Below are 12,500 nucleotides of genomic sequence, written 5' to 3' on the forward strand. Positions count from 1 at the left end.
ATAATAATAATAATAATAAAAATAATAGATCTTTATTGTCCATAAATATGGCAATTTGTCATTTAGTTACACTTGCTATAACGTTATATGATAACTATAACATTGAACAGATATTTCACTCCTACTTATTCTCTCTCTCTCTCTCTCTCTCTCTCTCTCTCTCTCTCTCTCTCTCTCTCTCTCTCTTTTCCTCTCTAGCTAGTTAGCTAGTCAGAATGACAAGAGGTTATTTGTCAGTTTATTGGAGTATCGTATAATGCCGTATCCCGAAAACAAACAAAAGTTCCTCGGCTAGCACTTAAAACTAAATCAGTCAACAGTTTACATTTTAAAAAAGTTACTAAATAAATGTCTTTTTTTTTGCAGGAAATTTGTGCAGATGTACCGGCTATCGGCCAATTTTAGACGGCTTTCGTACTTTCACTCAGGTATCATTTTGTAGGAAATAAAAGTATGACGAAGAAGTGTGTTTTAATTTATATAATATCTAGTTCTGTCGTGCACATTTTGTCATTTTGACCAGAAAAACGGATACTTTATTGATCGATGGATTAAAATGACTATAACCATGTCAATAAGGTTTGAGATTACAACAAGTTAGTGATAAATCCATTTAATAAATGACGAATACGTTATCATCAAAGTCTAAAAAGGTATTTATTTGTAGGTAATGTGTTAACACTGATAAATAAATTGATCTCATCTTTATACAATAGAAGTTGTACATTTATTGTATTTAAATGTTCTCACTGTCTGTTCTTCATTTTCCCACAATTTCATTCATTCAATACTTCAAGCGTATTTCATTGAATTAACGATCACCTATTGTGCGGCTATGTGGTCTTGTGGTATGACACTCGCTTTCGGCTCGGCGCATAGTTGAGTCCTTGGAGAAGGCTCTTAACTCACATTCTCTCACCGTACTCAGGTGTAAAATGAGTACCTGGCCGTTAACAACGAGGTCTCTGTCCGAAAAAATTGTAATATCGCCTAACAGGCGCATGTCTTACATGTTAAATGTTGCTGTTGTCCAGGGACCCCTTGTAAAGCGCTTTGAGCACGTTTAGTAGATATTGCGCTATATAAAAGCTCAATTATTACATTTTTAAATTTTTTATTATTGAAATCGTTGCTGTTTCAAAATCCACACATTGGAGACCATGAGATATAGTTTAGCCTCCTTTGAATATGCAAGTATAAGTAATATTCCACTCACCAAATGTTTTTACATTCTTGAAAACCACACCAGGAATATAAATGCAGCATGGGAGAGAACTGCTGTCAAAATGGGCCCAATTCCATGAAATCAAATGAGAGCCACAAACAGACAATTCAGCAGGTAATGTTTTCTATTCTTTTAAAAGTTATTCCTTTCCAATTCACTTATCAAACGAGTTACGATTTTATTCTTATCAGACATAGTATCTTATCTTTTATCAAGAGGGAATATGGCAGGGGCAAAAGTGTTAACTGGATTCAATAGTCTGATGTCACGTCGCCCAGCAACGGCAGCCATCGTGGTTCTAAACAAAGAAAATCGGTACTTTTTATTCTTCACGCTGGCTAGAACTTTCATATGTCTTTTGATCAGAATGTGTAAAAGTCAAAACATGATCAGATTTATAATGTTTTTTTCCCCCCTCTGGATACGCTTTTATGCTCGTCGGAGAAATATTTCATAAGGGCTTTCGCCATTGTTCCGATAGTCTAGAGCCAGTTACTAAGTTACCATGTGTCATTACGAGGGAAGTGACGTCATGACTGTTGAAGCGTCTTCCAGTGAACAGTTACGAGACCATTCCGGATGACGAGCCGTACTCGACGGCCTGAATGGCCATCACGGATATGAATTATGTGCAACTAAATGGCGACCCAGCACGGATATGAATATGTGCAACCAAATGGCGACCCAGCACGGATATGAATATGTGCAACTAAATGGCGACCCAGCACGGATATGAGTATGTGCAACCAAATGGCGACCCAGACGGATATGAATATGTACAACCAAATGGCTACCCAGCACGGATATGAATATGTGCAACTAAATGGCGACACACCACGGATATGAATATGTGCAACTAAATGGCGACCCAACCCGGATATGAATATGTGCAACTAAATGGCGACCCAGCACGGATATGAATATGTGCAACTAAATGGCGACCCAACCCGGTGCTCGAATGGGCCCAAACCAAGAGGTCAGTGACTTTGATGCGAATTCGGCTTTTACAACTCGGGCTTCGTCTAGCCACACACGTCAAGCGTTGACACAAAATATTCATTGCCATCTTGTCCCCCTCATTTTTCTTCAATTTATTTTCGTGTTAAATACGCATGTTGTTGCGTCTTTTGAAACTGCCATATTATTTTTTGTACATTAATTAGTAAATACCCGTTTTCTGTCTTTTCAGATTATTGCAAGCGATATGAAACCGTACGATCCTACACAAGAGATAATTTTCCCACCGGAGTTAAAAGTTAGATGCATTTATTTTTACTTATAGCCATAATTATCACAAGAAACACAAAAAAAAAAATAATTAAAAAATTGAGCTTTATATAGCGCAATATCCACTAAATGTGCTTAAAGCGCTTTACAAGGGGTCCCTGGTCAACAGCAACATTTAACATGAAGGACGGGACATGACGCCTGTTAGGCGATATTACAATTTTTCGGACAAAGAAAACGCTGTTAACGGCCAGGTACTCATTTTACACTTGAGTACGGTGAGAAAATGTGAGTAAAGAGCCTTTTCCAAGGACTCAACTATGCACCGAGCGCGAGGCTCGAACCCAGGACCTTCCGATCCGAAAGCGAGTGTCATACCACAAGACCACATAGCCGCACACACACACACACACACACACACACACATATTATTATTCTCAGTTAGTCGATGTTGCACAGAAGACCATCTAGCTCTTACTCCAGCAGTTGCAAGTCTTCCTAATAATGTGCAACTTGAAATGTTATTTTCCACAGCGATGTCAGAAGCAATAGAGGAGTTGGTTGTGTGTCGAGTAAATATTGGCTGTTGTTACTCGGGGTTAATCTGTCCGTCTTTGATCCGTCAAATGTCATTTTGTTGTTGAACTTACCAATAATAAAATAGCAGGTAGCTCTTTCATTGAAAAGCTGTACAGCCTCAGCTACTGGTCGCTTAGCATGAATATGGCCAAGTAGACGGGCATTCTCTTCAAGGCTTAGTTTCGGCATGTTTTCGTGAGTAAAATAATTAAAATCAAAGTAATTACACAATCATTTCACATATATTTTTTTTGCTTTAAAACTGCAGGTAAGCAGATGAGGACAACATTCTGTTTCGAGAATTTAAGAACTTGAGTTTTCACGATTGTCTTCCTAACATTCTTTATAATTCTATCTTTGCGTCATTTCCGAAGTCAAAACATCAAGCTGTCTTGCAAAAATTTTCACCATCTCCGAATTGACTGACCCGATTGCAATATAACTAAGCATGTATGTGGCTTAATAAATGCTCTTCTACCTTTAGATGATATAATGTCTCTTAACTCATAGTTGAACAGTTGTAATTTAGCATATAAAAATGTAACGTTACTTTTGCACATGTGTATATATTTGTAATTTTTAATTCATACAGAATTACTTGTGCGAATGATTTGATACGATTGACCAAAATTATTTCTGTTTTCAGATAAATCATCAATTTTACAATGGTAAAATGGTTTCATTCCGTGGAGCTAATGTCAGGTGGTTTTCACCCAAGACTTTGGATCAGCTATTACAACTACAGGCACAATATAAACATGCAAAGCTGATAGGAGGCAATACAGAAATTGGTAAACCTTACTTGTTTTACAGTTTGTCCATTTTAGACAATCGCAATGTATTATGTGATCATTCTAAATGAACACTGGTAGGTCTGATTACTGAATGGAAATATGATTTTTTTACAACATCGCAACATCAGATTGACCTATACCTTTGTAAACTAATAGTTTGAGACTTCCAAAAAATGATATCACAATATACAGCGACGGTCTCAAAAGAAATTGAAAAAATGAATCGTCAATAACAGTGCTAACGGTCTTATTTGGTTGCAATAAGGAATTCAACTCTCTGTTCACTATCTTATGGTGATCGTCGCCTGGCATTGTGACGTATTTTTATGGGCAGTGTCAAGCTATGACTTTTTAGAAGGTTACAAATTAACGCAGTTGGTCACTTAATAATAATAATAATAATAATAATAATAATAATAATAATAATAATAATAATAATAATAATAATAATAATAATAATAATAATAATAATAGATCTTTATTGTCCATAAATATGGAACAATTAGCTTGTTATTGGAATGTGTGAGATGCATGAAAAGAGAATATTACAAGTGTCCACGGGAGCCTTTCCAATACTTGTTTTTGCAAACAAATTTTAACAGAATAAGTAACTTTCAAAATGATTCAAATTCTGCATTCTAATATGCTCACAATAACTTAATACTTTGGTCTTGGTTGTTTTTGTTGCATTAATGAAATAAAATAATTGAACACAATGTCATCATTTATAATTTATCAGGAATTGAAACGAAATTCAAGAACCAAGTGTATTCGGTCCTCATTCAAACGTCGAGGATTCCAGAACTCTCCGATGTCAACATTTCAAATGAGGGAATCACTGTCGGTGCCTCTGTAACCTTATCTCATCTACAGCATGTGTTGAGAAGGTTAATAGAGAGTGAGAAAGGTAACATTATAAGGAAAGATTGCAATCATAGTCGATACAATTTAATTTTTATGAAGAAAAACAAATGGTAGTTTGAGATATGTACATTAACATTATGTTCTTTTCCAGATTATTGTCACTACCACATCATCTCATTCATCTGTGGTGTTTCAATCATCCCGTTTTGTTGATAAAGGGGAAAACCGAAACGTTCATTTGATCTGTTTTTGTAATTAAATTGAAGCTTACATTCAACTTCACGTTATTATTTATTTCCAGATTATTGAAAATGGCATAAACGGTGGCAGGAAAATAAATGTGTTTGTAATTCTTTTCGTTGCTCATCTAACTTACGTACTTAATCCGCGTCGATATAATATAAGGCATCTATCAAGGATGTCTGTCGGTTGCATGGACACCAATGCTGTTTCAAGTTAGGCCAGCCTCTTTAAGCTCTTTGTCCATGGATCGTCTCCAGGTTTCTTTTGGCCTGCCTTCCCGTCTTTTGCCACCAGTCATCCTGCGGAGTGCAATTCTTGGCAAAGCAGTTGCTTCCATTTAGGCAACGTGTCCCACCATCCCCATCAGCGTCTCTTTATAGTTATCGCTGTGCTCACGAAGATTGCATTATCTCTCAGATTTTCATTTCTCATTTTGTTGGACCAAATATTCCTAAAATTCTTCCTAAGCATTTGTTTTGAAACGATTCCAATTTATTTGTTACTTTCCAACATACACTGTCACACAAGAGGACTGAAAGGATACGGCTCTTGACCAGTTTCAAGTTGGCTTTGATTTGCGATATTTGGATCTCTGAATTTACTTCAGCATTGTAAACGCTTGATTTGCCCTTCGCATACTGTGTCTTACGTCGTCCTTCGAATTTCCATAATTTAAAAACACAGCCTAAATGCCCCCCCAAAAAAGGATTATAAAGTTAGGATGACAATATTTTAATGTGAAATCTTGTTTTTGTTAGTTGATGGGATTATATTTATTCTCCACAACGAAGCATGCAATCTAATCCATGTTTCATATTTCAAAACTCTCAATTAAATTTTTAGCATCTAAAACCTTCCAACATAATGCCGATTCAAGGCGAGTGGGCATATTATTTCATTTACTGGAATGGTACAGTAATTCATTACACAATTAAAACAAAGGAATGAATTGATCTGATATTTAACACAAAAGTTGGATGCTGCTTTCTCAGCAAGACAAAGGTCCTGGTTAACCAAGTGGCGGATGACCAGTTCCCACATCTACCCACGCCACTACTACAAAAAATTGGTAGTTCTACGACTTTTTGACAGATGTATGAAGACATTGCATTCAATAAAACTTAAAAAAAAAAAATGAAGTTTGGTGCTACAACTCATGAATTAACAGGGCTGCCAGATGGCCAGAGTTCATCGTAGCCTAATTCGAATTCAAAAGTGACAAAACACTAGTAACACTGAGGCCCTTAGAAAAACTGTTTTTGATAAACAAAAATAAATCGACTCAACTTGGAAAAAACTAGGTTTTTGAAAAATAAAAATAAAAATAATATAATATAGGTACGACAAACGCGAGTCTCTGTGTGGCCAACTTTAACAATACCAAGTAGGCTGTCTGCCAGTTCCTTTCCACGCATCTTTACCAGGACTAAGAAATCCTGGCTACCAATGCTGATTAAATAAATTGAGCTTCATATAGCGCACTATCCACTAATTGCGCTCAAAGCGCTTTACAAGGGGTTCCTGGTCAACAGCAACATTTAAATGTAGGACGGGACATGACGCCTGTTTGGCGATATTACAATTTTTCGGACAAAGACAACGCTGTTAACGGCCAGATACTCATTTTACATCTGAGTACGGTGAGAGAATGTGAGTAAAGAGCCTTTTCCAAGGACTCAACTATGCGACGAGCGTGAGGCTCGAACCCCGGACCTTCCGATCCGAAAGCGAGAGTCATACCACTAGACCACATAGCGCAAAATAAATCGTCACCATGAAAAAATATGGCTCAAAAGATTGCTCGTTGTGGGGCAGGGACCCGATACTTTCTCATTATATTGGATGTCATCTAAAAGGCATTGTACATTGTAAAATCTGCTATTTTCATTCGAATTTTTTTTTCTCCAGATTACAAAACTAGATCGTTCCGGGCAGTTGTGGAAATGCTAAGGTGGTTTGCTAGTCATCAAATTAGGAATGTTGCTGTGAGTATTTACAAGCTTCCAATGTCTAAATATTCAAATTAATATCATTCAAAAACGTGAGTGATATAAAATGCTTGTTTGCTTATAAAATGTTTTATTTCGTAAAGTCCGAGGTTTGAGAGTTTGAGAGAAGGTCATTTACATAGATTGATAGTTGGACACGTTTTCTGGCCAAATTTTTAATGTTTAAATATTTTTCTAGAGTATGGCAGTTAAAATAATGTAATTGATGAGTTGTATTCAATCGTACAGCCAATGGGATTATTTGTTATTCTAACAACAGTTTACTTTTCATTGTATTTTTGTGATATTTCTTTCCCAACAGACTGTAAGCGGCAACATTATCACAGCAAGTCCCATATCTGACCTGAATCCACTTTTCTTGGCTGCTGGCGCCAAAGTAAAAGTTATCGGAGAAGGTTTTTACGTTTGCTTTTATCTTTTCTCATGGTGTGGGGACCCAGTACTTTAACCAGATTTAGTTTAACCACCGTAATTAATCAGCCTTTGTCATTATTATTTTTTTTCTAACTTTTTCGACCGGTAGGACCCCAAACATTTAATAATGAGTTATACAGTGAAGGAGGTGATGGTAGTGACTTATATTTCAGAGCCGACTGTTATGGACTTTTGGCGTTCCCCCTTCATCTACAACGGGTAAATTACCCGTCATCACTTTTTTTTCACTTATCCGAGCTAATTCAATTCCCAAACATTGTATTGAACAATATAGTGGGAGATGCAATAGTTAGTACAATCTATTACAGAGATGAATGTTATAAACGTTTCGAGTTTGCCCTTAATCTAAAGTGATAATCTCTCCTTCGTCATGGGCTCTTTTCCACTTTCCTTTAAGGACTCATACTTAACGGTGAGCAATATTATGGTGATTGTGGTATGACTTTTCAGCAAGACAAATGTTATGATCACTGCCGTCATAAATTATTCTGCATCGATTTTTCGCTTTTACGAGCTATTAAAACCTTTACATAATATTGAGCAATACAGTGATGGCGGTGATGACACTATTCAAGAGACGAATGTTATGAACGTTTCGGGGGTGCCCTACATCTACCATAATAAGCATTCTCATTTTTTTCACTCATCCAAGTTATCAAGATCCCATACATTATATTGAGCAACAAAGGGATTGGGGTTGATTGTAAATACGCATTTCACTGTAAAGAACATTTCGGGTTTCCCCTTCATCTACCTTAATATTAGTTTTCTAAGCTGTCAAGATCACATTTTTATATTAAATTATACTGAGCAAATCTGTGACATGTACTTTGCAAAAAAAAAAAAAAGAAAAAAAAAGAATAAATTAAATTCTTGCGCAATTATCTATCATTCACAGGAGGCAAATTTCGCTCGATCCCAATGGACAAGAACTTCTTTCGCGGATATCGAAAGACGGCCATCTCCATAGACGAAGTTCTGGTTTCCATAACAATTCCTTTTACACAAGAGGTGATTTCTATGCAACTTTCCGCATCTTATTTCAGCCTATGTTCAATCAAAATTATCCATTTTCCTAATTGTTCATGTGGAATTTAAATCTATTAATTTACTTTCTCAATGTTTTTTTTTCAGATACATAATATTATTAAATCTAAAAGCAAGGCAGAAAAAATGACAACTTCCCCTTGGATTAATAACGTCCCTTTTGCATGTCATTAAGTTCCCAGATAGCTGATATATGCTAATTTATCTACATTGATTATAAGAGTACAGGGAATGAGATTAGCGGAAGAGTAGCGTCCCTTGATTGGACGTCACCCATAGTCTGTGACGTCACCGGCGGAAAAGTTATTAGAGAGAGACGCATGCGCACAACCAACATGACGTTCTCTCTCTAATAACTTTTCCGCCGGTGACGTCACAGACTATGGGTGACGTCCAATCAAGGGACACTACTCTTCCGCTAATCTCATTCCCTATACGTGAAGAAACATTGTAGACACCTTTTTCGGATAAGTTATTTTGGTAACACCACATGGCCAAATTCTGCTCCGATGTTAACAGAAAGTTGGCACCCTTGCTTGATAGTTATTAAACTATTTTTGATTGTGCTGTCCGCCATGAAATTATTATTGGAAGTAAGCATAACATTTCTTTCTTTGTAAAAATATGAACCAGTTTATACTTAGACTAGGGAGACAAGCGACAACAAAACACATACCTATATCGGTCCTGTAAATAGATGGAATGTTGATTTACATTTGATCTCCTCACAAAACGTTTTCAGCTAAATTTGAAACTAAAAGGTCTATATACTCAATAAAGATGACGTCATCAGCTCTCTGTTAATTGTTTTAAACCGCCAGTTGGGCAATTAATTCTCACTAAATTCTGTTAATCACACTATAAACGGTATAAGTTAATCACGGCTGCTTCGTATGTTAGACTGACTGATCCGGTGACAATTTCACTTGAACTTATTGCAACAATAGACTCGTGAGTATTGTCTTAAATAATAACAATAATAATAGTAATAGTAAAATTGATGATGATAATAATAATAATAATAATAATAATATAATAATAATAATAATAATAATAATAATGATGATGATGATGATGATGAATAATAATAATAATAATAATAATAATAATAATAATAATAATAATAATAATAATAATAATAATAATAACGATGGTGATCATGATGATGATGATAATAACAATAATAATAATAATAATAATAATAATAATAATAATAATAATGATAATAGTGATAATCTTACTACTACTAGTACTTACTACTACTATTAACTACTACTACTACTACTACTACTACTACTACTACTACTACTACTACTACTACTACTACTACTACTACTACTACTACTAAGAATAATAATAGTAATAATGATAATAATGATAATGATAGTAATAATAATAAAGATAATAATGATAATAATAATAATAATAACAATAATAATGATATTGATAATAATAATAATAATAATCATAATAATAATAATAATAATAATAATAATAATAATAATAATAATAATAATAATAATAATAATAATAACAATAATAATGATATTGATAATGATAATATAATAATAATAATAATAATAATAATAATAGTAAATAATAATAATAATAATAATAATAATAATAATAATAATAATAATAATAATAATAATAATAATAATAATAATAATAATAATAATAATAATAATAATAATAATAATTTTGATGTTAATAACGATAATAATAAAACTAATCTTACTTTATATGGAAGTCTCAAAACGATTTTATTTTGTATCATCTCTGAATAAAGAATGAACACTTTGCTGGCTTCAAACAAGCAAACAGAAAAGACGATGACATATCCTTGGTGAATGCAGGGATGTATGTACAGCTTTCGGAGTCCCATCAGATTACCAATATGACCCTCGCCTTTGGAGGAATGGGAGCCACTATCAAAGTGGCCCAAAAAACTATGAACAGTGTAATTGGAGAGTAAGTATTTTGTTACGGAAATTATTAAAGAAATTCGAAAATCTCATTATTTAAATCCATAATACAAATGTGAGCTTTTATCTAGACGTAAAATCATCATGATCTGTTTAAAACTTTTTTTAATGTTCATAAATATTAATTGACTTTTTGGTGAAAATGGTTAAGTCTTGAAAATCAAATCTTGCCCTTCTATAGATAGTTCGAAGATGACGTCACTCAGGTCTTTGTTATTGTTTTTTGCTATCCGCGTTTATGAGTAATGCTCACTGAACTGTATTAACTTGACTATAAACGTTCATGGATAAACACAGTTTTGTGTGTTGGTCCGTTAAACTTCCGGATGGCAATGTTGTGAACTCCTAAGCCAAGTGCATACTATCTATATAGGCTTTCAATGTGCCCTTGTCGCCAAACATGGCCAAGAACGAAAACCCATTCGCCTTTTTCTGATGGTTTTTACAATATGTGTGGCTTTCCCTATTCTACGCAAAACTTCTTTGTTTGTTATTCTATCTGCCCATTTAATGTTTAGCAATCTTCTGTACAACCACACTTCGAAAGCTTCTTGGCAGTTCTGACATTCCATGTCTAGAGTCCAGGTTTCACACGTGTAGACGAGAGATGGAAGAACGTAAGATTGGATCACCTTAAGTTTCGTGTTTAATTTAATATTGGTGGCAGAGATGACTTGTCTTAGATTGTGGAAGGCACACCTACTATATATTTCATTTTCTGAAGAAATTGCATGACAAATTAATAAGTGATGATGCTAATAGTGAAGCTGATGATGGTGATGATGATGATGATGATGATGATGATGATGATGATGATGATGATGATGGATATGAAATAACATTTTACACAACGCAATATCAACTAAACTACTTTAAGCACTTCACAAGGGATCCCTAACGAACAACAACAACAGCACTTAACATGGCGGACGAGACATGGCATGGCACCTGTGCAATGATACGACATTATTTTCCAATAGAGACAACGCTGATTCCGGCTTGGTTCTCATTTTATTCCTCAGTACTGTGACAGAATGCGAATAAAGAAAGAACCTCTTCCAAGGACTCAACTTTGCGTCGCTCATTGCGGGACTGGTAATAAGGACTGAGATGTCCGAATGCGAGTGTCATACCACAATAGTACAAATCCGTACAAAATAGCATTGAATTATCCTAGCAATTTTTTTTATTAGTGTGCAGAGTCACCGTGTTTATTCTTCTCTATTTCAGTGTTTGGAACGAAGCTTTGATCCCCAAAGCCTGTGACTTACTGGCCGAGGATCTTCCTTTGGCTCCTGGATCACCTGGAGGTGTTGTCGAATTCCGGCGTACTGTGGCTCTCAGCTTCTTCTTCAAATTCTTTGTACAAGTTGATCAAGAGTTACACCAAATAAAAGTAGGTACCCAAAGAAATTTGTCGTTCGACCAATATAACGCAGTGCAGCTCCGCAAAAATTGACAAACGGTACTGAATTTATGATTTTGTGAAAAAAGGCCAAAAAACCCCAAAACAAACGGTATGCCTAGAGTTGGGCTCAAGCCAGGAGCCCCGTGGTCTAAACGCAATGCCTTGAATACCCAGTCTTCCCGCTCCCCGCTTAGTCCATCGGTTTTAAAGAGGGTGAGCTATATCATCATCATCTAGTCAGCTGATCCTGCGTAGGACGTTGCTTCCCGAACTTTCTTGCGAAACAGATTACGGTTTTCCGCCAGTCTACTTGCTTGAGTTGTTGTCATTCCCAGCCATTCACATATATCTTGTTCCCAGCTTCTTGTTGGTCTACCTCTTCCTCTCTTGCCGTCTACCCTTGTCTGCAGAATGTGCTAATCTAATGATTCGTGGCGAGTCGTGTGGCCAAAATAGTTCAGTTTCAATTTCTTTACAGTTTGAAGAAGAATTGGTGATTTTATTCCGATCCTTCTATTCTCAGGACTTCTTTGTTTGTTTGTTTTGTGAGCTATATAATTGGAATAAATTCGATGTATGCATTTATATTACTCGGATAATATTCATTCCAATGCCACGTTTAGGTGTTTTGGGATAACGTCATTTGTGTTCATTGTGAACACTAAGGCTTACATTAGGCTTTAA

The 12,500-nt window shown here is 35.3% G+C and overlaps 1 protein-coding gene across 1 annotated transcript in view; it reads left to right on the forward strand.

The window, feature by feature from the left end:
* The window catches only part of LOC144959882 (xanthine dehydrogenase/oxidase-like), a 54,703-nt gene that overhangs the window by 6,902 nt on the left and 35,301 nt on the right, over positions 1 to 12,500 (forward strand). Inside the window, 10 exon segments of the mRNA XM_078893079.1 lie at positions 367 to 428; positions 1,250 to 1,339; positions 2,415 to 2,480; positions 3,678 to 3,822; positions 4,565 to 4,732; positions 6,841 to 6,917; positions 7,243 to 7,336; positions 8,275 to 8,387; positions 10,213 to 10,394; positions 11,639 to 11,804. Coding sequence (XP_078749205.1) covers positions 367 to 428; positions 1,250 to 1,339; positions 2,415 to 2,480; positions 3,678 to 3,822; positions 4,565 to 4,732; positions 6,841 to 6,917; positions 7,243 to 7,336; positions 8,275 to 8,387; positions 10,213 to 10,394; positions 11,639 to 11,804 — 1,163 coding nt within the window.

This window comes from Berghia stephanieae, chromosome 1, assembly GCF_034508935.2.
Source record: "Berghia stephanieae isolate SIO BIC M18660-M18661 chromosome 1, UCSD_Bste_1.3, whole genome shotgun sequence".
Taxonomy (NCBI): Eukaryota; Metazoa; Mollusca; class Gastropoda; order Nudibranchia; family Aeolidiidae; genus Berghia; species Berghia stephanieae.